Raw genomic sequence first — 26,293 nt, forward strand, 5'->3', positions numbered from 1 at the left:
GCTTTCTGCCCACAGAACAGCTGTTCTCCGCTCCAGTCTCCTCTCTGACCGCCGCCGGAAGTGACGTAACGTGAAAGTGGTGTATCTCTGCCCGCAGACAGCGCTGGAGATAGAGCTTATTCACAGTGCTGCTGAGGCTCCTCCCCCTCACTTCCGCCGCCCGGGCTGCTGCTGCTGATAGCGCTCAGCGGAATGGCCGGGCGGACGGACCGGGCTCCGCTCCTGGACTGGGCCGAGGGGCCGGGGGTCAGCCCTACCCCGGAGGTTGATCAGGGGGAGAGCTGGCCCCGGGGGTACGGGGCCAGCTGGAGCCGCAGGCCCCCGGGAGAACTGTCCCCGCTGCCGCAGCTGGAAGATGATCATATCGTGGCAGTATTCGTGGTCACGTTCGATCCACGGAGCGGTAAGTACCGCTGGGAGGGAGCAGGTGGTCATCATTGGTACCCAGTAACATGCACCTGGTGCACATTGTATGCATAGTATATAGAATAATAATATGTCTATTAATATGTTACTTCTCCTACAGAATACACATTATACATCAATTGCAGGATTTTGCATCCTTGTTACAATGTGTCCACAGCTGATCATGTATATATGTCCATAATGTTCTATGCGTGTATGTCATTGTTTTGACCTACATATCCTATTTTATTGGTGAATTTATACACATGCAGGTTGTATCCATTAGTATATGCAGAGTATTGCATGCTTAGAATAAACTTGCAACCTATCTGTATTTTATTCTGATAATGCAATCTATTATATAAAATATTACATCTTACTTGTATTGTAATTATGTAGTCTAATGGTATTTACTTAAATATGTTGTGCAACTCTATACTCGTACTCTGTTCATAATAAATCAAATATTGTGTGTTTTTAAAATATGCATGTGTGTCATTAAATGTACACTGGGCTCTTTGGGGGTTGGGTGTTAGTCAGAGATGAAGGGTGGATGGATCATGCAGGGACAACAATCTGACACAAGTTTACAAAAATGCCCACAGGGCTTTTTCAGGTTTTATAGATAATTATTTATAATATGATTTGTACGTTGATCCCTGGTGTCTTACACGTGTCTGTTTATAGTCTTATTGTGATTCATTCTGAAGTGTTGTGTAATATGTGGAACTTGTGTCAATTTAAGTGTTTAAATCTGACGTGCCAAATGTTTTATGACCTGTTCCTATTCTCCCTATTCCATTGGCTGCTGTCACAAATACTGTAACTTTTGTCCCTGTTGTACAGGGTGTCAATCATGTTGGCTCTGTTTATGAATATAATTGAGATGATGTATCCTCTACAGTAAATTGTAAGGATGATTTAAGTTGCTGAGGAGTTCAATGACAATATAAATGGTCAGGGGATGTCTAACATTTGTAAATATTTACTGTAAAGGTTGTATTATTCCCTATATATTTATAGACAGATCCCATGTGATTCACACAATTTGTTTGGATCCTACTAGAAGCACTTTCATTTGGGCTAGCACAGTGTCTCATTGGTTAGCACTTCTGCCTCACAGCACTGGGGTCATGAGTTCAATTCCCGACCATGGCCTCATCTGTGTGGAGTTTGTATGTTCTCCCGGTGTTTGCGTGGGTTTCCTCCCATGTGCCAAAAACATACTGGTAGGTTAACTGGCTGTGTGTGTGATAGGGAATTTAGACTGTAAGCTCCAACGGGGCAAGGACTGATCGATGTGACCGAGTTCTCTGTACAGCGCTGCTGAAACGGTGGCGCTATATAAGTAAATGATGGTGGGGTACACAAGATTCCTACCCCATTGTAATCCATGACGTGGGCCTAACAGAACCCAATGTATCTAAATGCAGACTAGTAAGTAATGTATTGCATGTGCAATTTCGATATCCACATATGACCCCATTTTTCACAGTGTTATATTGTTTGAGACCCCCTGACGGTAACAAGAGCCTGTTATTTGCTGCAATAGCATTGTCATTTCTTTGGCGCCATTAATAGAAAAAGGGTGCACAGGGAACTGATGATGTGACCCATGTCAGATGTTTTGTTTTAATTTTTTGCTAGGACTTTTACAGAATTTGATTGGCCGATAAGAGTTACATCACTTCTTGTTTTTCACATGGGACGAAACACCCATCTTTTCAAAGACTTCTTACAGCTGTAGAACCCTGTCTCCTACGTGCATTTTGCAACTGTCTGACAAACCGATGTGCCTCTGACTACCCCAGTGATAAGACGCTTACGTTTTCTCCAATAAAATTTGGGTGTCAACTTTGAAAAGCTATTCAACAATTTAATGTGACCAGAGGGTGAATCTCTGATATAAAATAAATCTGTCTCTTCATAAATGTATTTATTATTATAAAATAGACTTTGAATGGTCGTCTTTTGTAAACTCTACCCAGGTTGTCACCTGTACAAGACCCCTTAAGAAAGAAGCAGCACTCTTCAGATGCCTTGGTGTAAAATATGTTGAATTGTCTAAAATATGTTTGGTTCATTTTGTTTTTGGCATTTGGAATATATATCTGGTTTTAGACACCTATATTTTTCCTATATAAGATGGATTGTGAGTGGAGTCTTTGAGTAATGGTCTAACGTAGTGTTAGGTTTTCTGTGCCACAACTATTGGCATTCTCTGCCAGCCAAACGGAAGTTGTAGCTTCATAGCCTTAAGCAAACTTGTGACTATGGCTATGTGCCAATTTTGTGTTCTAATTTTGCATATAAGAAATGTTTGTAATGCAAGTTAAACACATGTAAACGGATGTGACAACAAAAATCATTGTACCAAATGAGACCACACCTATTTGGGTTTTAGGTGCCTCTGCCTCGCGCTGTAGTGCGCTTTTTGTACTCTTCCTGTTCCACTTCTACGCATCTGATGTGCGTGGGTGCACTTAAAATCTCCTATTCCTATAAATGTGAGCACAATGATATGTTATTAAGAGCAGTTTTCATGTGTCTGTTGGGGAGAACATTTTCTTAGTAATATATTATGTGTATTTCTCAAATGTGTTTGGCTTCAGCAACTTCTGGTTTTGGCACAGACGCATGTTAAAAAAAATCCCCTGGATTTGTAAATGTATCTAAACGTGTACATTAACGCTGTGTGCTTGTGGTGTTACGAACATTATAAAACACATAGCAAAAGCCAATATGTACGGAACTTTAGATTATTTTTATGAATGGTTTATTAGTTCTTGACAAGTTTGGTTTAATAGTAATTTCTGTGCTGGAGGAAGGATCCCATCTGCCTGGGTGTGTCATACACGTGTCTCCATTGTGGCCGGTCTTGTGACTCCTGTCTTACCTGTGTATGATCTTATCTGACACCTGTTCCTGGCAATCTGTACCTGGGAGGAGGGGTTATCACCCGCCGGCAGGAATTGTGTCTGTCTTTGTCTTTCCTTTGTCCCCAGCAATCCCGGGATCTATTGTATTTTCCTGGCTGTACAAGATTTAACTCCTGTGTCTTTACATAACCTCATATTTTAGTGTCGGTGGAATTATCAGGCTTCCAGTTTATTAAAAAGAATCTGTTAAATTGGTCGATAAAGAGAAATACTTTATTTTAAAGACAAAAAAAAGACCAGTGCGTGAATTTTCCTCCAAGCCTTGGGGTTATTTAAGGTTTCTGTACTCCTTGCTTAGATAGATTATTTGGATGTGAGATTACATCATACCCCTAGGCGATGAGCAATCACGTCTTCTAAAATACAGTGTGCGGTGTTCATTTACTACTGAAGGTGAATGTGTTACCCTAGCTTGGGGGATCTGTGTTTGCTTCCAGCACATGTGAGCTAGGGAGAAAACGTTATAAGTAATGTGTGTGTGTGTGTTTGTGTGTGTATATAATATATATATATATATATCTATATCTCTCTCTCTCTCTCTCTACATATCCTAAGATTTTAGTCCCCCTGAGTTTGCCAGGTCCGTAGTGTGTCTTGCTGTCTGGCTCGGCAGTTTTGCAGTAGTCTACATGTCCGTTCAGGACTATATAATGTAGAATCTACAAGCCAGCTATTTTACTTAACAGGGAAGATGTGTGGTCATTTGAGGTCTTCAGAAATGATCTCAAAGTTTGACACCAGAACTAAATTCCACCTGTGATAACCACCTCTCACTTTTTCCTATAAGACTTCTCCTGTGCTGCTACTCGCCTATGGAATTCCCTACCCCATCTGATCAGACTCTCGCAGCCTTCAAATCTTTAAATGCTCTCCGAAAAAACTGTCCCGATTGTCCCAATCTCCACTCGGAGCCACACTCGTTCCAGCTCTGCGCTCTTCCAATTAGACTGTAAGCTCTCTCATGAGCAGGGACCACCCTACACTTGGTTTTCACGTCTACTGTGTATGTCACTGATTTATATATGATAAAGTAAGGCTTCTGACATTGTTATATCTCTGGAGCCCCTTGAACATTGCCGCCCAAGACAAGTGCCATTGTGGGACTATAGGATAGATTTATCCCTCCATATGTCCGATATCCTCCGGACTTGTTTGTTCTGTTTTGGCCGCAGAAAATCTTAATCTTAGAATTCTGATGATCAGATATCAGACTCTCGATAACCCTGGATTAGGAGTCTTATGTGTGAGCGGTTTAATAGATTCATTGTGCATTTAGAAGCTAAACAGGAGGACAGAGAAGCTTTTATAAACGAAATAGAAAACATATTTAAAAAGGGGGAAAAAAAAAAGTTTCTTTGCATTTATGACCTTGAAGCCTCATTGAAAACTTCTGACCTGATTTAATAGTCCAACCAGTTGCATGGCATGTTAATATGTATACAGCACAGACTGTGAAATACTAATACAACTATTTTAAATAAAGATGTTCAGGGTTTTTTTTGTTTTTTTTTTGTGTGTTTTTGTCTGAAACACAAACATTTAGGTCTAAACCCCAAAATTAACATTTTGTGGTATGAATCATTAAGGCAAAGTATCTCTTTCATCATTATCCTGACATTACACTGTAGCTCTGGTTAAAAGTAAAGTATTACCTCACAACTCTATTACAGGCAGTAGAAGCTCCACCCCCTCAGATCTTGTACAGGCAAAAAAGCAGAGAATGCAGTCATTTGAGCTGCTGTGACATCACTGGCTCCATGTATAAATCAACCATAGTGCATTTCTGCAAGGCGGTCGGTCACTCTAGGTCTGCTCGAATAGAGAAACTCCTCCCTGCTAACATGGCAATCTGCCACAGAGGAGTAAGAGTATGATGGACATATTTAGTTAAGCATAATTGCTCCATTCATTTTAATTTATATTATTCCGCTCAGTAATACATGAACTCTGGTTATATATTTCAACGCTTTACTTTCTCTTTGATATTATTATAGTATTCCTAGAGGCCCTGGGAACAAACAATGTTATACACAGAGTAATGGCTTTGTGGCTTCCTCTTAGTGATAGTTCTAGTTATGATGACTGTAGTGAATTCATCGTACAGTGAAAGGATACAGTTGTGTAAGCTTTGTAATATTTCATCATACGAGTGAGTCATTTAGTGAGCAAGTTCCTTTTATTATAACCGGTGCCCTGAGACACCAGATCTCCTGCATAGTAATTCCCAATGGCTGCAGAAACATGAATTCATCAATGTTTAAATGGGTTTAACACCTTCACATTACTAGATTTAATTTTTTGGCCTTTACGGTCCCTCCTGTAAGTTTTACTAAATTGCTTTTATCTTTTTATTCTTCTCTCGCAGCCATTTATTTATCTCACCAAGTGGTGGTGTACGTCTCTTCCCTCCCAGGGATAGCTGTGTTATGGGTATTGGATAAAATTGCATCTACGCTGGCTGGTGATATAAATACATGGCTAAGAAGCCCAGGAGGAAACTGTAAAAATGAGCATTGCATTAAGTAAGAGTTGCTTGTAATTACATTCAGATCGTCTGAAGGTGCAAAACACTTTGGGGTATATTTACTAAACTGCGGGTTTGAAAAAGTGGAGATGTTGCTTATAGCAACCAATCAGATTCTAGCTTTCATTTATTTAGTGCATTCTACAAAATGACAGCTAGTATCTGATTGGTTGCTATAGGCAACATCTCTACTTTTTCAAACCCGCAGTTTAGTAAATATACTATTTTTCTGTAAAAGTGAACTGCCATAACATTATTTTTGCCACTTTCAATTTTTTTTTATTGTGATCTGCGATAAACAGAGGTGTAAAAGATCATAATACAGTACTGCTACTCTCTATACAGACATAGGACACAGCACAGTGGTTAGCATTACTTCCTCAGTGCACGAGTTATTGGTTTGATTCTGTCGAGGGCTGTATTTGTGTCAATCTGCACAATTCATAAAGAGGTTAACGCTGGAGATGTCTGAGATCTCTCCTGTACTAACCTACTTTTGGTGCGTTACTCCACTCCCAGTAATAGTCTATGGGGACAACGATGTTAGTAAATTATGACTCCATTCAGGATGGCGTTACCTTCCCTGTTCCTATGGGCACCACGAAGCTGGAAAGGCTTTACATGATTCCCCCACCAGGTCAAATCCTATGACCATGCGCAAAATTTAGCCGCTTGTGTGCGCATTTTGCTTTCTACATTCGGCGGCAACTTTAGGTATGCACTAACTGTTAATAAATATATTACTGGTCAGCACGTTGGCTCAGCGGTTAGCACTTCTGCCTCACAGCGCTGGGTTCATGAGTACGATTCCCGACCAGGACCTTATCTGTGTGGAGTTTGTATGCTCTCCCCGTGTTTGCGTGGGTTTCCTCCGGGTGCTCCGGTTTCCTCCCACACTCCAAAAACACACTGGTAGGTTAATTGGCTGCTATTATTTTGACCTTAGTCTGTGTGTGCGTGTATGTTAGGGAATTTAGACTGTAAGCTCCAATGGGACAGGGACTGATGTGAGGTCTCTGTACAGCGCTATGGAATTAGTGACGCTATATAAATAGCTGATGATGATGAACTCTTAACATGACCTAATACAATTCTATAATATATTACACACTCATTTGTAATCTATATTAGCTTCTACCATATACATTGTGTAGACTCATTCAGCATTAAACTATGGAACTAATACTGGTGTATATTTAAATAAAACACACAGGGATGTTTAGGGACAAATTCTAAAGTACATTGATCATTGTCGTCAAGGCAACGGTCATCTTTACTCATGCATTGCTGTGACACTCCAGGGGTTGTGAAACTACAAGTCCCAGCATGCTTTGCATATAAATAGCAGCTAATTGCTGGAAGGGAATGCTGGGACTTGTAGTCTCACAACACCTGGGGTGTCACAGGTTAGCCAACACTGCCTAGGGCCCTAGGGGGTAAATTTATCAAACTGTTCGTTTCCAGTGGGTTTGAAAAGTGATGTTGCCTATAGCAACCAATCAGATTCTAGAATTGTAGAATATATTAATTAAATGATAACTAGAATATGGTTGCTATAGGCAACATCTCTACTTTCAGATCTGCCGGAAACGAGCAGCTTGATAAATTTACCCATAGGAGTCCCTAACGCTATCCATGTATATTTGCTTTGTATCCAATCTGTACAGTACTACGTTATATGTTGGCATTTAACAATATTCTTCACTGCCCGATCAATTCTCAACTGGATGTTGCATTTCTTTCATTCCTGATTCAATATAATAATGTCTTCCGAGTAATCAATACTGTTTTATCTTAGGGTTTGTCTTTGTTGAAAGATTTACCAGATGTCAGGTGGAGCGATCTCCCTAATCTGGTCCTACGCGTCTAACTGGCTTTTATGTTTACCCCCAGGGAATATTGTGGAGTGGTGTCTACCTCAGGACATGGACTTGGAAGGGGTGGAATTCAAATCTATGGCCAGTGGGTCCCACAGAGTCCAGTCGGATTTTATGTAAGTGGCCGAATAAGTCGAAAAATATAGACAGTATAGCCAAATACTAGGTTTAGCTCTTAAACATATTGTATTACTATAATTCTTATTACTTTTTATTCTATTGGCTGTTACGTGTTTAATTTTGCTGTAATCCCTTTGTCGTCTTTTCCAAATTACCCAGAACCCTTTGCATCCTGACGCGCAATGTGATCTTGCGTCAGTTACTGACTTAAGCCGCTTGTCAGAAGGCTGTATGAACATAACCTATTCACGGATGATGTGTGCAGTCCGTGGATAAGATCATAAAATATTTATACAAGAAAAGGCAAATATTTGCCAGTATAATTTTCTGCTTCTGAACTTGATATTCATTTCAATACATTATTTAAACGCGCTCTCCATTTATACGCTTCACAGCATTTAACATTCTGTAGCTGCTTTTGTAGAAGAACTTCAGGATTCAAACTAATGAGCATTTATATTTCATGCGAATGTGCCGAGTTACTAGTCTGTATCTTAATATAACTGGTAAGAATGGCTGCGGTAGAATTGCACAGTACAAATACTTAAAAGTAACACGCACATTTGTTTAAATGAGTAGTTGTCAAATTAACTGTAAAGATGAGAACTATGATTATAGTTTAGTTTCTCTCAACAAAAAGACCTGGTCTCATCCGTGGTACTACCCACTAATGGTACTCTTGCCACGTCCTTCATAAATGCTCTGTGGAAATCCATCTCTTTAATAGAACTTGCCCTACTCCCACCTATGTAATCCACACAAACGCACAATCACAGCTATTATATGGCGCCTTACAAATCAACGACAGTAATAATAATGATGGCACTGACTATCTTTCTTTTTTAACAGTAGATTTCCTGCTGAATCTGTCTTCATTACATTTGCTTATCATGATATAAGTAGTTTGATTGCAATGCGACATCTCATCGGATACTGTTGGTGTACTCATTGGTTGCACACAGAGTAGGTGGCTGTTTTATGGTCTATTACGACATGAACCCGATACTCTTGAGAACGCAGTCTAACGCACAGAATGGCCGCCTCCGCCGTAGCCTGTGGTGGGTACGCTTACAGTCAGCAAAGTAATGTTTGTGCTCTGTTTTTCCTTCTCAGTTACTTTCGTAAAGGCTGCTATTTCGGTCTGGCGTGCTTCGCCAACATGCCGGTGGAGAGTGAGCTGGAGAGAGGGGCTCGCATGAAGTCTGTGGGGATCCTGTCGCCCTCCTACACACTCCTGTATCGTTACATGCACTTTCTGGAAAATCAAGTCAGGTGAGCAGCGTCCTGGAGATGAGGATAGAGATCAATGTAGTTCTGGTGCAGACAGGGGCAGTAGTGTAGTTAAATGTCATTTCAAATCTAAAGCTTTTTCCTAATTACAAATAAAAAAGGCAACAATTGATTAGGTAAGTATTTACCACTTTTTCTGAGACACCTAAATATAAACCCCTGGTGTTATACGTTGTCTTCTGAGGGGCACGTAATTAATTGGAGTCTACATGTGTAGGTGGGTGGATAGTGCATTTCCAAATAAGAGCTTCATCATGAGTATCAAAGATCTTCCATCACTGATTAGAGGGCAACATGAATGGTGCAGGATATAAAATTATCTGTTGGGTGTTTGTTTGTTTATTTTTGCTTGTTTTTTTAAAATATCCAAACAGCCGTTGTCCCAGAGGGATCCTGTCCGTTCTATCGAGAATCTGTGTAATCATTATAAAATTCTCTTCACCGACAGCCCCCATCCAACATTGTGGTGAATACTTAAATAATCAATTGTTTTATTTAGTGACAAATGAGGTGAATACAGAAAAATAAAATTACCCCCTAGTGTTAACTCTTACCACTCCGAACCAGTATCGCTTTTCTGCTTCAGTGATTTTATCGATTGCGGAAATAGGTGATTTTCTGTGGCCGGGAAAAGTCAAATATTATTAAATAGAGTCCTATATATTTTTAAACAATAATAAAATAAGAAAGCAAAACTGAATATTAGCACATACTCAAAGAAAAATATATATTAATGCAGAGTTTAATATATATTTGTAATGTGCTTGTAATACTTTAATTCATGTTTGTAGTTAACTAAATTTAAATTCTGCTGACATTAATTTGAAGATTTTAAGGGGACCCCAGTACCTTAACATTGCATGATATCTGATTGTAGACGTAGGGGAGGTCTGGTATACAGAACACTAGAGATTCCTGACTGAATGACTGGCTTACATTCTCCTAGGTAACATAATGTGCTATTTGCAGATTGGTGAATTCAAACACAGGGACATTAACAGGGAGGTCTGAGAACTATTAATGGATATTAAAAGCGCGTTTGCAGACATGTACTTTCTTTTACTGTTCCATCTCGGCAACCTTTTGGTCATTGGCTTACTTTCTAGTAATGGAGATGGAAGAAAATACTCCACTACACTTTTGTTTTGAAACAAATCTGCTGTTTTGAGGTCCTAGAGATCTAGAGCAGACATTATCCTATAGATAATTACAGCATTGTATAATTGATGTGGAGCAGACATAGTCACCTCTATCACACCGACCTCTCTCTGTGTCCTATGGTGCAGGCACCAGCTGGAGATCCCTGGTCACTACACCCCACTGGAGGCCTTCTATGAAGACAAGAAGGGGGTCCTACCTGCCGGAGTCACTGCCCAGTCCTGCCAACCTACCGTACACTGGCTGTCCTCCATACACAAACATCTGTACCCGGAGATGAAGGTCAGACTCCCCGTAGACCACGTTCTAAAACATTTTATAGCAGGATATTATTATTATTATTATTATTGGGGAAAAAAAATCTCAAATGTATTTTTTATTTTTAGATCTGGAAACCTGTCTAGTAAGTTAATTTGGAAACTGTTTTGCACAGTTAGAGGGCAGCTTATGACAACTTAATTACAAATACGGTTTCACGGTAAAGAGACACTTAGGGGTATATTTACTAACCTGCGAGTTTCAAAAAGTGTAGATGTTGCCCATAGCAACCAATCAGATTCTAGCTGTCATTTTGTAGAATGTACTAAATAAATGATAGCTAGAATCTGATTGGTTTTTCAAACCCGCCGGAAAACTCTCGGCTTGATACATTTCCCCCCAGATCTCTTATGACACGTCTGGGTCCTATAAGTGCGGTCAGTCATGTAGCTCTAACGTTCTTATTAAATTTAATCAACGATCCCGAGAATCGTCAGATTTGTGATCGTTCTTACCCTGTGTCCTTCTCCCCCGCACTCTGCGTTATTGCAGCGTTAGTAACCTGTTAAGCTGCCTGATCAACATTGCAAACGTTTCTTTGTAGAAAGTATGTTGTGCATGTACCGAGCTGTTCTTCTAGTCTGTGACTATGACCCTTTCATTTACACAAGCGTATCGTAGCGCGCAGATCTAGTGATAGCTCATGAATATTTGCCTGTATGTGGAGTTTAGTATAGTTGTTGTTTTTATTACATATGTAGGCTTTCTGTTCCAGGAAATATAATTTTGTGACGAGTAAAAAAAATAAATCCAATTTTTGTCTTCTTAAAGGAGAACTCCACTTTCAGAAGTGTCCCAGAAAGCAATTTTAAAACCCCTTTTGCCCTTTAGTTATTAATATTATAATTTGTATACAAAGGCCATGTCGTCATTCATGACATTGATTGACGACCACAGATCTGTCTAGATACAATGCACAGACCTGAGTTTATCTGACGTATCCAAGGGAAACCAATCCGTAGGACATCGGTCTCTTAAAGTGACAATCGCCTTTAATAAAACAGAAATGTTCTGAGCGGCGCTCTCAGGCTGCTTGAATTGAATGCCTAGATGAATATTCACTGAGAAATGAACTGGTTAATAAGTCCTTGTCTCCCCCCCCCGGTTGCAGATCACCCACCCCGCTGGCTGCATGTCTCAGTTCATTAAGTTTTTCGGGGAGCAGATCTTTGTCCTGTGGAAGTTCGCGTTACTGCGGAAACGTATCCTGATTTTCTCGCCGCCTCCTGTGGGTGTGGTCTGCTACAGAGGTAACTGGACTGTTATCTGAGTGCTAGCTCTACTATAGGAAATATGACTTTAAGTGGCTTATTTACTATGTGCTGTAACCCTTAGCAACCAATCGGCTGCTTTTGGATGTTGGTGAAAGCTAATAACTGGTTGCTATGGGTAACAGTAGGTCGTGCATTTATCTGCACTATTGTCAAACAAGTTGTATTTTTCCCTGTGGTAGTGTAGTCTGACTATACGTCGTATAGATACAGCCTAAGCTCCTCCATCTTGTATAGAACAGCCTATGCCCTGTACGTTAGGGCGGTGAGGGTTTCTAATGCCATGTTCACACAAGATATACTGCTGAATATTTTCACTTGCTTAGATCAAACCATTGAAAGTTTTCACATTTTATATTTTCTTTTTGGCAAAGTAATTTTAAAAAAAATGTTAAAATGTAGTTTGACTTTATTTTTTGTATCTATTTTATTGACAATATCCGCTAATCCCCCCCCCCCCCCCCCGTTAACACTTTTTTTTTTTTTTACTTACGCCTGCAAATATTAAACATTTTTTATATTTTTGCTTTTTTATATATTTTGTAACTGTCCACGTTGCTTTGGTTGTGGGGACTGGTCTCTAGGAATAAATCTTTAAAAAATAAAATAAAGTGGGCAATATGGACTAAACTGAATAAAATGGGACAATTGATATATACCTCCGTTTTATAAGTGAGCCACTTAATCCCATCTCTTTTATTCCACGTGCCATGCTGAAGGTCACATGACTTTTTTTTTTTTTTTTGAGGGGGGACGACGACAAGTAGAGGGTTGGATAAACATTGGTTCTCATGGAATATGTGGTGCTGGTTAGAATAAAACAAATTAAGAGGTCAGAACCTGAGGAGATGGAAATATAACTTTTTATAGGGTCACATTACTGCTACATTTGTGTTATTCTTTTGTGTTTTTATTATTTCTTATTATTTATGTTATTTATTTTTTTTCTCCCTCCTTGTGCAGTTTACTGCTGTTGCTGTCTCGCCAATGTCACTTTACCAGGTGTCGGAGTCTCGGCTCCGGAGTCCAAGCCTTTCTTCTATGTAAATGTGGCGGATATAGAGACCCTGGATGAGGAGGTTTCCTACGTAGCCTGTGCGTATCCACAACTCGTAGAGTATTTGCACTGCAGGAAGGCACCTTGGTGTTTGTTACATATTTAGTGTTCATTTCAGTAGTATAAGGGAAAATTTAGATTATTTAGAAATTTGTTTTCATGAAATGTGTTCAGAGAAGGGACAATATCGTGAAAACATGTTGCTGTAATCAATGTTACCAATATATAATGTTTGACTTGTTTGGAATTGCCGTGGGTGCAGGATCACGGTTCCTCTGTAAGAGCCTTGACCTTTTGTACAAGGTTTGACCGTTTTGGTCACTGCCCCCCTTTATTTAAGAACAGGAGCTGTATTTAACCTCTCGCTTTCATGTTCTTCTGCCAGCACAACTGTTATATTGCACATTGCAAGTTTTATAGTGTTTACACAGTTATCTTATTGTATTTTTAACCTTTTCAATAAAGTTTTTATTGGAAAAGATAAAAAGCAGGAGCTGTAAGCTAGAGAGAGGTGCAAGATACTCCGCTGGGGGCTGCTCCGTTTAAGTTGTTCCAAGCAGTATCCGTATGAACCTGTAAATTATATAAAACGGGCTCTAACTGTATATTTTTATTTCCACACTTTTTTCTATTTCTTAATATAAGTTGCAAGGATTTACTGTATAAAAATAGAGTACAGTAGAGGTGTGGCCTAATGTCAGGGGACATGCGACAGTGAGGGCGGGGTATGATTTCATTAGGCTCATAGCCATGTCCAGATATACCTGAAAATATGGTAGCGAACAGACAACCTGTCTGAAGGCTATAAACAAATTCACGGATCTATGTCTAGCCAGTGGCGGATCCAGGGGGGGGGGGGGGGGGCGATCGGGGCCCCCTAGCAGGGGCTTGCTGCCGGCGGCTGCACATTATGTGCAGGTCCATGCAGCAGTGACAGGCAGGGCCAGCGTGCTGCCCGGCCGCTCTGATTGTGTTTTAAACACAATCAGAGCATCCGGGCAGCACACTGTCCCTGCCTGTCACTGCTGAACGGACCTGCACATAGTATGCAGCCTCAGATGTCAAAAAGGGGGCGGGGCCTAAATCCCCCCCCCCCCCCCCCCCCCCCCCCCCCTACATCGCCCCGGAAAGCAGTATTCTCTAGATCCGCCCCTGTGTCTAGCACATACATCCCTTGAGCTCGACTAAAGTAAATGTCTACATTGTACCTTTTTCTTTTTTTTTGTGGTTTTGGTTATAAAGTGTCTATTTTTATAGATGTTCATATGATGAACAAATGTAGTAAGTGTGGAAGTAATATTCAGCATATAGTGAAGCTACATACAGGGCAGTTTATTTATCCCAGCAAATTCAGTTAACACACTATGATTAACTTTATAATAATAAGGGTGACACTATAAGAGATGTCCGGCCAGTGAACTGTATCGGTGCACTTTTAGCATTTTTACAGCGCACGTTTGTAGCTTTCCTCCTAGTACGACTGATGAGAGTTGTGTAGTCCTCTGCTGCTCCCGACTCGCTCAACCTCCTGGTGTTGTCTCTCCAGGCACGACGGAGAAGATCTTTGAGCAGAAGCAGGACCTCTACGATGTTTACGTAGACAACCAAAATGTGAAGACCCACCTGGAACATCTCCAGCCCCTTCTGAGGATCAACAGCGCAGACAAAGAGAAATATCGGCGGCTCAATGACCAGAGGTGACTCCTTGTTTTCTGGGCAGACTAATGTCCGACTTAGTCATGTACCCAACTCTTACTATCCCTGTGTTCCTTGGAGACTATCTCTGTTGTACCTTGTGGTTGGTGTGTTGATGATTATACTTAGTAAGTCCTCACTGAAGGACATTATGGTGGGGGGGTATGTAGACAGAATAGCGGATAGACCCCTGAAGCCCTACAGGTTCCCATTTGGATGACTGGTTTCGCTTTCCTTCCAGGCAGCTGCTTATGTACTCGCAGGAGGTGGACGGGGACTGTACATCCTGCGAGGAGGAGGATCTCTTCATTCTGTGAGTAATACAGCATTCACCTCGTTAATTAATGTGCACTCCAAATGGTAACCTAATGTGAAAGGGTCCTATGTAAATGCACCAGTTTTGACGGGTATTTCACAGATTTGTGGGTCAAGTTTGCAGGGGTGCAGAAGATTGCGTTGTCCAGTGGGCGGAGATGGTGGATTGGGCCTTTTTTTTGCTAAGTTTGACTCGGGTGCATGATTGTGCCCTGTGCACCGAAGTGGAGAATGGAGGTTTAGGCTCGGTACACACTACAGGAAATGATAACGATTTAGCAACGACAGACCAAAAAAAAGGCCCGATCAGCATGCCGATATATGTGTACACACTAGAGCCGATTACCTGCAGGTCTGTGTGCTCATCATCTCGTACCTATCTGGTGAACCTGTCACTTTCACTGCTCGTTGCTCTGGGACAGACTGAACGCTCAGCCTTACACACAGCACAACGGCTGGGTCACCCTCCCCTACATTCAACTGTCCGGGTTCTGTCTGCATAACCTCTCCGTACTTAGCCCTGTGTGTCCTCACTAATGCTCTGCAGAGGACTGTACTTTACAGTGCATTCAAGTGTTCACTCGCCCATCCCAGAGGATGGGAAGCACACAAAGGGTTAAGAGGACATGTGATGGCCGGGAAGAGAGTGGGGCGCAGCCCACATCATTAAGAGCAGTGTCCTTGGCCGTGGCAGGAAGGGGGGGGGGGGTCTTGCAGTCCGTGGCAGGAAGGGGGGGGGGGGGGTCTCACAGTCCGTACCACTGGTGCCTCCACTGACAGCTGCAGACAGTTAACAGAGACTGTAGATCACGATAAAGACAGTGGGACAAGATCAGCAGCAGACAGACGAGGTGAATGAGAACTGTCAATCTGAGATCCACTATTGGCTGATAGCCGTGTGCACTGCATACACGCTACATGATCGGTCGGTGAGTGGACGGAAATTATTAAACACTGCGACCAATCAACTGAAACGATGATCGGCACTTTGGGGCGACTTTAGATCATTGCTTCACTATACACACTCACGATATCTGACCAATCGGTCGGACGTCGGCTGATTAGGGGTTTTTCGTGCAATAATCGGGCCACGGTGTACCTAGCCTTAGTTTTGCAGGGAAAGGTTATTTAAATAACAAATGGGTTGTTGAGGGCACATTGACAGTCTAATAATCGGATGCATTTAGCGCATTGTAATAACGACACACACACACACACACACACACACACACACACACACACACACACACACACACACACACACACACACACACACACACACACACACACACACACACACACACACACACGTATTAAATGCAGTCTTGGTCTTGTCCTGCAGATTCTTCATGGAGCAGAATAACCGGATCTTCCAGACCCTTTTAGAGGTGGCATCCAGCCAAGATAAGACTCTGACTGCCGACCACGCCCGCAGCATGGGCCTGGACCCACAGGGTGACCGTAACTTCCTCCTGGACCTGCTGGAAGTCTATGGATTTGACGTTATGCTGGTCATTGACAACCCCTGCTGCCCCTGACACCCCCCCCGCACAGGACTCGGGCGAGCTGTTTGTCTTGTGTAAATATCCCGACACCCGCAGAGGTCGGGGGAATCGCGTTTCCCTTGGCAGAACCGGAACGGACTGTGGATTATGTCGCACGTGAGACATGCAATAATAACATTGCAGGAGTGTGGTTACAGATAGATAGATCCATCAGTGTACTCGCTGCCTGCGCACACTGGAGGCGGCCATTTTGTGCTGTGAGACCATATCCATGACGACGCGTGCCTTTGTGGTTTCACTAGTTCCTAGTATATTGATAGGAAGAATTTTGGTTCAGGCACAAAATGGCTGCTCCATGGCGCATAGTTGGCTGGTCCGCTGTAAAGATCTGGAACTAGGCAGAACAGATTTTATGATAAAAGACGACGCGTAGCGACACTGACCGTGTAAATATTGGAGCAGCTTTGTATCTAAGCTGGATGGGAGTAATTGATCTCTCGCCAAGAAACAAGTGTATTTAATTAATGAAATGCACATAAACACTTTCCTGAAGCCTTTAATGTGGTGCCGTTGCTGCTGTTTATGAAAACTGGTGCACAGATAACTGTAAAAAAAAAAAAAAAGTTGCTGTTACCCGTAGCAACCAATCAGATTGTCATTTTAAAATGTGTTTGTCACTGTGTTGTCATTGTTCTGCACGGTACTCCCAAAAAAACATACAAGTATGTTAATTGGCTCCTAACAAATATTAACCCTAGCCGTGTATCTGTGTATGTTAGGGAATTTAGACTATAAGCTCCAATGTGGCAGGGACTGATGTGAGTGACTTCTCTGTACAGCGCTGCGGAATTATTGGCGCTATATAAATAGCTGATGATGATGATGGGTCCCCCAGCAGCACAGAGTATAACAGGAGATGAGTGATGTGTCAGTGAGGACAGGGCTGCATGTGACAGGGGCAGTGACATGATGTGAGGAGGAGAATGGAGGCAGCAGGAAGCCACAGACTGAGAGTTATATAGTGGAAGGAGCAGGGTCCCCCTCAGAACAGATTAGTGATGTATGGGATCTGTCACTGTGATGCAGGAAGATTGTGATGTATAAAATGAAGTTTATATATCCAACTTGTTCTTCCACCGCTTAGAAACTGAAAGTAAATCTGTTGATAGGTTACTATGAGCTACATCACATTTTTACACTCACCTGTGCACCAGTTTTTATACACGTCCCCAATGTACCCACGGATAGTGGTTTCAATCGACCAAGGTTACACCACCTCCCCGTTATTTTTTGTCTATAGTTAATTCCAACTTTAAGAGAACCATGTTACTTGGACCAAAGTGAACTTGTGTAGCTTATATACGTGGGGCCCCACAAACATTATTCATGGTTTTTAAGCTAAATTATAAATCTGCGCTAGTGTAGTCATTTAATGTGTGAGCTGTCTGTCCTGTTCTGACAGATGTCAGTGTAGCTTAGTGAATCCGCTACACCTCCTCTCTCCTCCCCACTCTATTTACGGACTCCGAGTTCAGATCTTCGCAGCTTACACGTTATATGTTTCTAAAGACCTTTGTTTGCAACCTGTATGTATTGAACCTGTGTCCTGGGCGTTTACATTTCCGAATGAGGACTGTTAGCGATGAAATCGTCATAATACCGGACGTTTTATCTATCGTGACTTCTGCGCTGGCTGCTGACAGAGACCACTTCTGTTCCCGTCAGTTTATTTTTGGGACCACAAGGACCGAGTAACTTAATAATAAACACGGTTAGTGAATTTTTAAACTGGCTGCTTCTGAGCCCAGCCACCAACCACTGGACGAAGTACTGCGTTTTTTTTTTGTAAACCTCTATATGTAACTTGAATTATTTGTAAAGAAGTGAATGGAAAAAAAAAAACGTTTCTTGTTTGAAATGAATGCTAATTTAATTAAATGATCAATACAGCGTGATTAAAGAAAATCTATCACTGGATTACAGGATTGTTATATAAATAGGAAGTTTTATTATTTCTAACCCCCCTTCCCACCCTTGCTTGGATAAATCAATGTTCTGGTTTTATTACGATCACTCCACAAACATAAGTTACTTGTTAAAGCAGGTTTTCTATTTTTTTTATTGTTTTGTCCTGTACATGCCTTAATGCAACTTTTACTAAATTCATTGATTTTTATTTTCAGTTCTCCTCTATGCTTTTTTTAGTCCTATAGTAATGTGTATCTTCTCGGCAACTAATCCTGAGTGATAAAGAGAGAGAGAGAACCGGTCATGTCCTCTGGAGGAACATCCTGTGACATCACCAAACTGCCAGCCTGCACTGTATTGGCTCTCGGTGGTCACATGAGCTCAGTGTCACAGCAACCATCGGCCCTCACTGACAACTGTTTTAAATTTATGACGCAGAGGGAGGGACAGTTTTTACAGTGTTTGCTTTTCTCAATAATAGTATGGGAGTGTAAATTGTAATTAGGGTTCTACTTAAGGTGTAATATTTTAATTTTGAAAAACTGCAATAATGGATAGATATCAATTTTTTAGGCAGTTATTGGATACAGTTGAACTAGGCAGTGCCCTCTGCAATGGATACCATTACAGAAAGTGAGAAAATACAATGTATTTAGTAAAAGTTATAGGCGTGTACAAAAAGCTCAAATCATCTGCAGTTGGCTACCCCCCCCCCCCCTTCCCAATTCATTTGCTGATTGTAATTAATTCTGTATAGAAATAGCCAGTTGGTAATATTGCAGTCATGCTTTTGTTTTTACAGAAAGATAATTGGGCCACAAAATGTGTTTATTATGTATACTGTTATTCTATTTTGGTGGTTTAAATATTTACATGGAAATTCAGAAAAGTTTCTTTTAAGCAGTAATTCCATATTGACAAAGTTAATTTTTGAGACTGCTACATTGAAAATAAGTGACCTTTAAAACTTGGATGAACTCAAATTACCACCAGATCTAACGCCAACATTTGTGACAATGGTGTTTAATCATTTTGGATTGTTACCTCCATAGTGTTAACGCAAGAACCTTTCACTTTAGATTTGAAATGGCCATTTTCCAAAGTCACAACAGTCGGCTGCAGCATTTGTAAATTAGAAGTCATTTTCAACGTAATATTTAAAGACAAATTTTAACTGTTTTCTGTGAATTTGGGACAAAATGTCACTACTGGAGTCTGCTCTAAATTGCATCATGAAATGTTAATTATATATATCTCGTTAATGTGATTTATTTTGTAAGATTTGCTTGTAGATAAAGGATGAAATTTAGGGTATAGTGCAAGCATTTTATCAACCTTCATCATCACCTATTTTATTTATATAGCGCCACAAATTCCGCAGCGCTGTACAGAGAGCTCACTCCAGTCCCTGCCCCATTGAGGCTTACAGTCTAAATCCTCTAACACATACACACCCCCCCAATTAACCTACCAGTATGTTTTTGGAGTGTGGCAGGAAACCGGAGCACCTGGAGGAAACCCACGCAAACATGGGGAGAACATACAAACTCCACACAGATAAGGCCATGGTCGGGAATTAAACTCATGACCCCAGTTCTGTAAGGCAGAAGTGCTAGCCACTTAGCCACCGTACTACCCCAACACGGTGGCTTAACGCGTTTCTCTCAAATACCAAAAACCTTTCATGATCAAGGGATGTTCTGCAAAGTTTTTTTTTGAGCCGCCGACGCATTTTGCAGAAGTTGTATTTTCCCTTTTTACTCTGTGCTTTTGTAAGATTGGGCGCCTGTGTGGAGTTTGCATGTTCTCCTGATATTTGCGTGTGTTTCCTCCCACACTTTAAAAACATAGTGGAAGGTTAACTGGCTGCTGACAAAATTAACCCTATTCTGTCTGTATTTATCTGTGTATGTCTAAGGGAATTTTAGAGGGTAAGTTCTAAAGGCGCAGGAACTGATGTGAATGACAAATATTCTCTGTACATCGCTGCAGAAATGAGAGCGATATAAATGATGATCTCTACCTACAAGCTATATTTTCCCAATTCCCCACCTCCCACTAGTATGACAGAGAAGGCTCCATGCCCAGGACACGGGGGTAAAGGGATTTCACCCCTGCCAGCACCTGTAATGGGTCCATTTGGCATCTAGGAGAAGTAAGTTGGGCACTTGTCATGGGAGCTGATTGGTTAAGCTGCACAAGCCAGCCAGCCAGCCAATCGGCTCTACTTACACCAATCCATAGGTTTTAGTAAATTATTAGTAAAAATAATGAATGTCTAGCACATAGCAGGAGTGCAGTATAAGTAGAAATGTGGCGCTTTAGAGGAGAGGCAGCCATGTTGTTCACTGAACTGATCTTCATGTGCATTCACTGGGAACCAATAATATCACTCTGTGACCGCTTCCTCAGTGATGTCAGTAATTCCTAGTGGTTTGATAGGCTGCCTCCAGTGTCTGAGGTACCCTGTAACGGCTGCTTGGCAAAAGTTGCTTAATTAATTAAAACCCTGAATAAACATGGTCATTACTATCGGCAAATTCTATTTAAAATTCAGTTTTCCTTTTACTTTCGTTTGTAATCTACATTTGTTTTTTTTCCATGTTGTGGTTTCTGTGGTAAATAGTTGTTGAAATGTTCAGACCTTTGTGGGAGAATTAATAACTGTACATATGATAAAATATTTTTGTTCTCGAATTGCACAGACTCTCATTCAATGCCAATTCTAATATACTGATTACTGGATATAGATGTGGATGAGGTAGATATATATATATATATATATGGGTGTTATGTAAAGTCCCTGATCTAATGCTGTACAGAAAAATATACTGGTCACTCAGGGCAGTAATCTGAGTTATTAGTGATAATATGGAGCCTATTCCCTCGATAGGACACTTTTAATACAGGTACTCTTGATAGGCAAATATTTATACTTGAACATGGATAAATGACATAAGTCTGTTTACAGTGGCTATATAAAGTAATCAATGTTTTGTCATTTTTAACATTTTACTTTATTGCATCATAAGGGGGCAATTCAATTGGCCGCAAGGTGATCTGATGCGTCTTTGGAACATTCCGTCTTACTAAAATCGAGAGATTTCTGTACTGCATTGTCCAGCAATTTGCGCACCTCGCAGTCAGTTGAATTTCCCCCATAGAATGAGAAGTGATTTATTATGTTTATTTATATTTCACCACAAAGGGTCCGCAGAGCTGAACATAGGACATAACAGAGACGGCATGCGGGACGGTACAAAGACAAAGTGCAATTAAAACCCACTCGGCTGAGAACAGGTGCGTAGGGCGAAGAGGTATTAGTGACTTCTAGAATGATTATAAGCCAGGAGATGGAAACTTAAGCGAGCTGAACCTGTTCCCAGCAGTGTGGGTGGATTAACACAACCCGAGCAGTGATGGAGAAGGGAAGGCATTGGAGAAGAGGAGGAGGAGAGGAGGGCCTGAGCATGCAGGTGGAAAAGTGAGAAAGGGGAGGCAGAATTCACATGAGGAGGAGGATTAGAGGGCCCTGCTCCTGGGAGCTTACAATCAAAGTGAAGATTGACAGGAAACACAAAGTGGGGAGTCAGGTTGAGGGGATGGAAAGTCTGAAGGGAGAGGTGAACAAGAGCGGGTAGTAGGAGGAGCAGAGAAAGAATGAGGGTGGGGTCTACGGCGACTAGTGAAGGATTGTGAACAGACAGAGGAAGGGTAAGTTTTCCTGAACAGATTCGTTTTGATGGATCTCTTGAAGATTTCCAGGCTAGGGGATAGCCTGATAGAAGATGGGAAATGTAAATGGAGGAGTTAGGTGGTGGTCGTTGGCTGATTGCAGAGGGAGGAGTATGAATGAGGACAGAAGGAGCAGTGGAGTTATAGATGGCATTGTACTTGAGGGTGAGGTGCTTGAGGAGGATTCTGTACCTGAGGGGGAGCCAGGGCTGTGCTTGTCAGACGGAAGGCGGATGTAGACCGGTGGGAGAGGAAAATTAGTCTGGTTGCAGCATTGAGTATGGACGGAAGAGGAGTGAGATGGGTGCGGGGAGGCCAGTAAGGAGAAGGTTACAGTAATTGGGGTGGGAAATGATGGGGGCGTAGATGAGCATTTTGGTGGCATCAATGGAGGAAGGGTCTGATACAAGCAATAGTGCAGTGATGAAAGCGGCAGGATTTATCCTGATAGTCTTACCACTGAGCGACCATAAATACTCTTTAATAACAAGCTATAGCATCATTTTGTCATTTATTATAAAGACAATAATGGCTGACAGAAGTAATTACATGACCACTGCACCACTAATCTGCATGCAGACAGCCCTGTTGTGGGCTGAAACTAGTACTGAGAACTCATCACCACATGAAGGACAAGTGACATCACTAGAAATATCCTCGTTCATTGATACTTTCTGCCTGTGATGTCACCATGACTATAGGCTCCGCCTACAACATGGCCGTATGGCTTGAAAAATAATCCGTTAAAAATTGATAAGATCATTAACGGACATGAAATAACATCAGATGGGCCCTGAATGACGGTATAGCGTACAGTTCGCTGCCTACCTATGTGGCAAGATTGAACCATGTGTGGCCACCTTAAATCATATTCTTACACTACTATACGGCGTTGGGGCACTGTGCTAGTGTAGGTACTGGATTGGATTAGTACTAAGGCTCCATGAAATGACGCAAAACCATTATTATCCTTAAAACGTCACTGTTGTGTATAACGAGCCAAACACAGATCTTTCTTACATTAAGTGTTCTGCTTATCATTGATCGTTTACTTATGTCTGAACACCTACAAAATGAGCGCAGTAAGTGGGAGGAGCCTATTTTATGAGACGCAATAGATTAAACCAGAAAATACTTTTGTGTTTCTTGTTCCCAAAAAGGGATATACTAGAAAAGGTCCCAGTCGGATACACACAGTGAGCCTGATTCATTAAGGCATGCCAAATGAATGTAAATTGCATTTTATTTTTAAACACATATAAATCGGTCATACACACGTCTGTATTCTCCAAGTAGCGGATGGAAAGATATGTCTGTTGTTGAATAACGGTCTATGGCCGTGATTCCCAAACTCCGCAATCTCAGAGGTGCCACAGACAGGGCCACTGGTAAGCAAGGCGGGGGACTACTTGGTAATTATTTTGGCTTAGGGGTGCCCTGAAAAAATTCTGGAGAGCCTAAGGGTGCCTCGAACTGGGAAAGTTTGGGATCCACTGTTCTATGTACACTCTGCTCTGCAGACACAATACACTGCAGGATACATTCAATACATATGTCGGATATAAAGTCCCAAAAGAACTAAAAAAATTGCATTAATGTTCTGCTCCACGGGTGGTTTCTTCCCTCCCTGAGCCTGAGGACACCTGTGTTACGGTTTGACAGGTGTACCGGCCCAGTCACTCCCCACCTATCACTGTCCTCGGAGCGGGTTATAAGTCAACAATAAAACATTAAAATTTTTCATTCCACCCCCCCATGAAATATTGAATCAGGATGTTATGCCTACTGTACATCAAATGCATTTTACAGTTGCTCCTGATTACAAACACGTTCTAGCTGTATACACAGCCGTCATCACTATCACTCAGCACTTACACCTGACCTGTAGCTGGTGCAAGTGATACGCCGGAAAATCACGACGTACCGGAGAGATGCTTAAAGCTTGAAATGGACACTGCTGGGTGCATTCGTGTATACAGACTACGTGCTTACGCCCCGTCTCCTGCAATCATAGGCTGTAATCAGGGTTCTTTGTGCTTGGAAGATGAATCGGATGTTGCTGCACTCACTGTTTTGTATCGTCCAATCCTGGGCAGGCGCAGAGCGATTTTAAGCAAAATAAGTCAAGTATCAGCATTCACGTTCCTTAATGACTCGGGCCCAGCATGTCATAGGCACTGTGTGTATGTGTGTGTGTATATATCTATAATATAAATGCCTAGTGGCGTGTGTTAGTCTGTCTGTGTGTGGAAAAAATAAAACCAAGCTGCAGCGCCACCTGCTGGGTGGAGTTATACGCTGACCTACTAAATTCTTAGTGTGTGTGAAAAAAAATTCAGAAAGGGCTTTAATTTGGTATACTAAGATGTTTTTAATTTGTTAATTTAATTTGTTAATTGTTAAAAGTGTTTATAAAGATTTTAAAAAAAAATATATATTTCTTGAAGGAGAAGTGACAGTGGGGAGTGGTTGGTGGTTGCCGGGGGGTGACAGTGGGGAGTGGTTGGTGGTTGCCGGGGGTGACAGTGGGGAGTGGTTGGTGGTTGCCGGGGGTGACAGAGTGAGGGGAGTGTGATACTCAGGACCGCTGAGAGAGATCCCTGTGTCGATAAAAATGAAGGATGAGGTGATGGAGAAGAATGATAAACCACGTTAAAAAAGGGCACTTGCGTCGGGAAGTAACGCTCTTCCCCTGAGGAGGTCTGGGCTATGGCCCAAATGCATGACAAGAACCTTTTTAACACCTTAAGTAGCTTGATTTGACTAGAATGCATGAGTATCATGCACGGGTTAATGTGTGTGTGTACGTGTGCGTGCGTGCGTGCGTATATGCGTATATGCGTATATATATATATATATATATATATATATATATATATATATATAATGGACCATGTAGCTCTTATGTATTACAGGCTGAATCCTGTCTTCTCGTGTAAATTGGGGGAGAAATGGAATAATTGGGATTAGATTGGAGAAGACCCTGCTGCTGTAATGTGGACTCTACATGTTATATGAGATTGTCCTGCTATTCAACTAGTGATCTCTCCTCTATAATATTACATAGAGGTCTGATTCACCTGTGATCACTATTTATTAAGAGACCAAATAACTACATTTTAGGCCCTGTAATGTAGGTGCAATATCTGACATAGGTCATATGTGTTTAAGTTTTAGGACTTCATAACATAGTGCAAAGCAACGCCCCCTTGTGGCTCAAAGAAGTAGTGAATGAACGGTGATGTCAGCTGTCAATGATTAATTCAATTCTAAAATATATAATTTTGTAATATGAAAACGTCTACTTATAAGGTTCATGTTGTTATTTCTGATAAACATTCAGCAAAGTTATGGGGCTCAGAAAGCCGTAAACCTCTAGAAATCTGCAAGATGATATAAATGGCCGCATTTACTACCCCCAATGTAAAATAGTGGAAGCAGAAGAGAAGCCTCTCTATATTCATTTATACAAATAGTCAGATAAAATCACCAGGATGCCACAGAGCAATGCAGGAAGAAATACCCCGTGTTTTAAATTAATAAATCCATATTGAGATGATTCTTCTATAATTTTCAGAAGAAAAATGGTCCTTTTGCTGTGACTGTATTTTATAAAGTGTTTTGTGTGCACAAGGGGACTATTCATAGTTACTCTCCCGGAACCGGCGGGCGGGAGACTCTGGGATCCCTAGGACTCCTATGAGAACAGTGCATCCTGCCCACTTACCTAGTGATGTAGGTGGGGCTTAAAGCAGCTATTGCATCATACTGACCCCGCCCTCTGTTATAAAGCAACGAAGTGGCATTGGATAAGTTGACTCCCCTTCCACCTGGCCCTCAGCACCCCTAACAGGGCATGTTTTCCATTTCTCCTTGTTTTAGCACAGGTGTAATCATTACTGACTGACACAGTGTAACAGAGCCACAGGTGATATAATTATTTTCCTTGTCACCTGGAAAACCTGCACTGCTGGGGGTCCTGAGGACTGGGTTTGAGAAACACTGATTTAGTAGATTACAGGTGGGGATTGCTTGTAAAACGTAATGGTTAGAAGCTGGAATTAGCATTGAACATTGCAATTTATTGCACTAGAAAGAAACACTTATTTTTGGTTT

At 41.5% G+C, this 26,293-nt stretch overlaps 1 protein-coding gene across 1 annotated transcript; it reads left to right on the forward strand.

Annotated features, from left to right (window-relative positions):
- The first annotated feature begins 129 nt into the window (after positions 1–129).
- Positions 130–21,139, forward strand: DENND11 (DENN domain containing 11). Its single transcript, XM_075210355.1, has 9 exons — positions 130–403; positions 7,762–7,861; positions 8,979–9,137; positions 10,442–10,595; positions 11,743–11,881; positions 12,866–12,997; positions 14,506–14,656; positions 14,896–14,967; positions 16,312–21,139. The coding sequence occupies exons 1-9, from the start codon at positions 193–195 to the stop codon at positions 16,505–16,507; spliced, it is 1,314 nt and encodes a 437-aa protein (XP_075066456.1). The 5' UTR covers positions 130–192; the 3' UTR covers positions 16,508–21,139.
- The last annotated feature ends 5,154 nt before the right edge of the window (positions 21,140–26,293 follow it).

This window comes from Mixophyes fleayi, chromosome 4, assembly GCF_038048845.1.
Source record: "Mixophyes fleayi isolate aMixFle1 chromosome 4, aMixFle1.hap1, whole genome shotgun sequence".
NCBI classification, from domain to species: Eukaryota; Metazoa; Chordata; class Amphibia; order Anura; family Limnodynastidae; genus Mixophyes; species Mixophyes fleayi.

Coding starts and splice junctions, on each gene's coding strand:
- DENND11 (XM_075210355.1), top strand. CDS start 193: ATGGCCGGGCGGACGGACCGGGCTCCGCTCCTGGACTGGGCCGAGGGG. Junction 7,862..8,978: donor AGAGTCCAGTCGGATTTTAT/GTAAGTGGCCGA, acceptor TTTCCTTCTCAG/TTACTTTCGTAAAGGCTGCT. Junction 12,998..14,505: donor GGAGGTTTCCTACGTAGCCT/GTGCGTATCCAC, acceptor TTGTCTCTCCAG/GCACGACGGAGAAGATCTTT.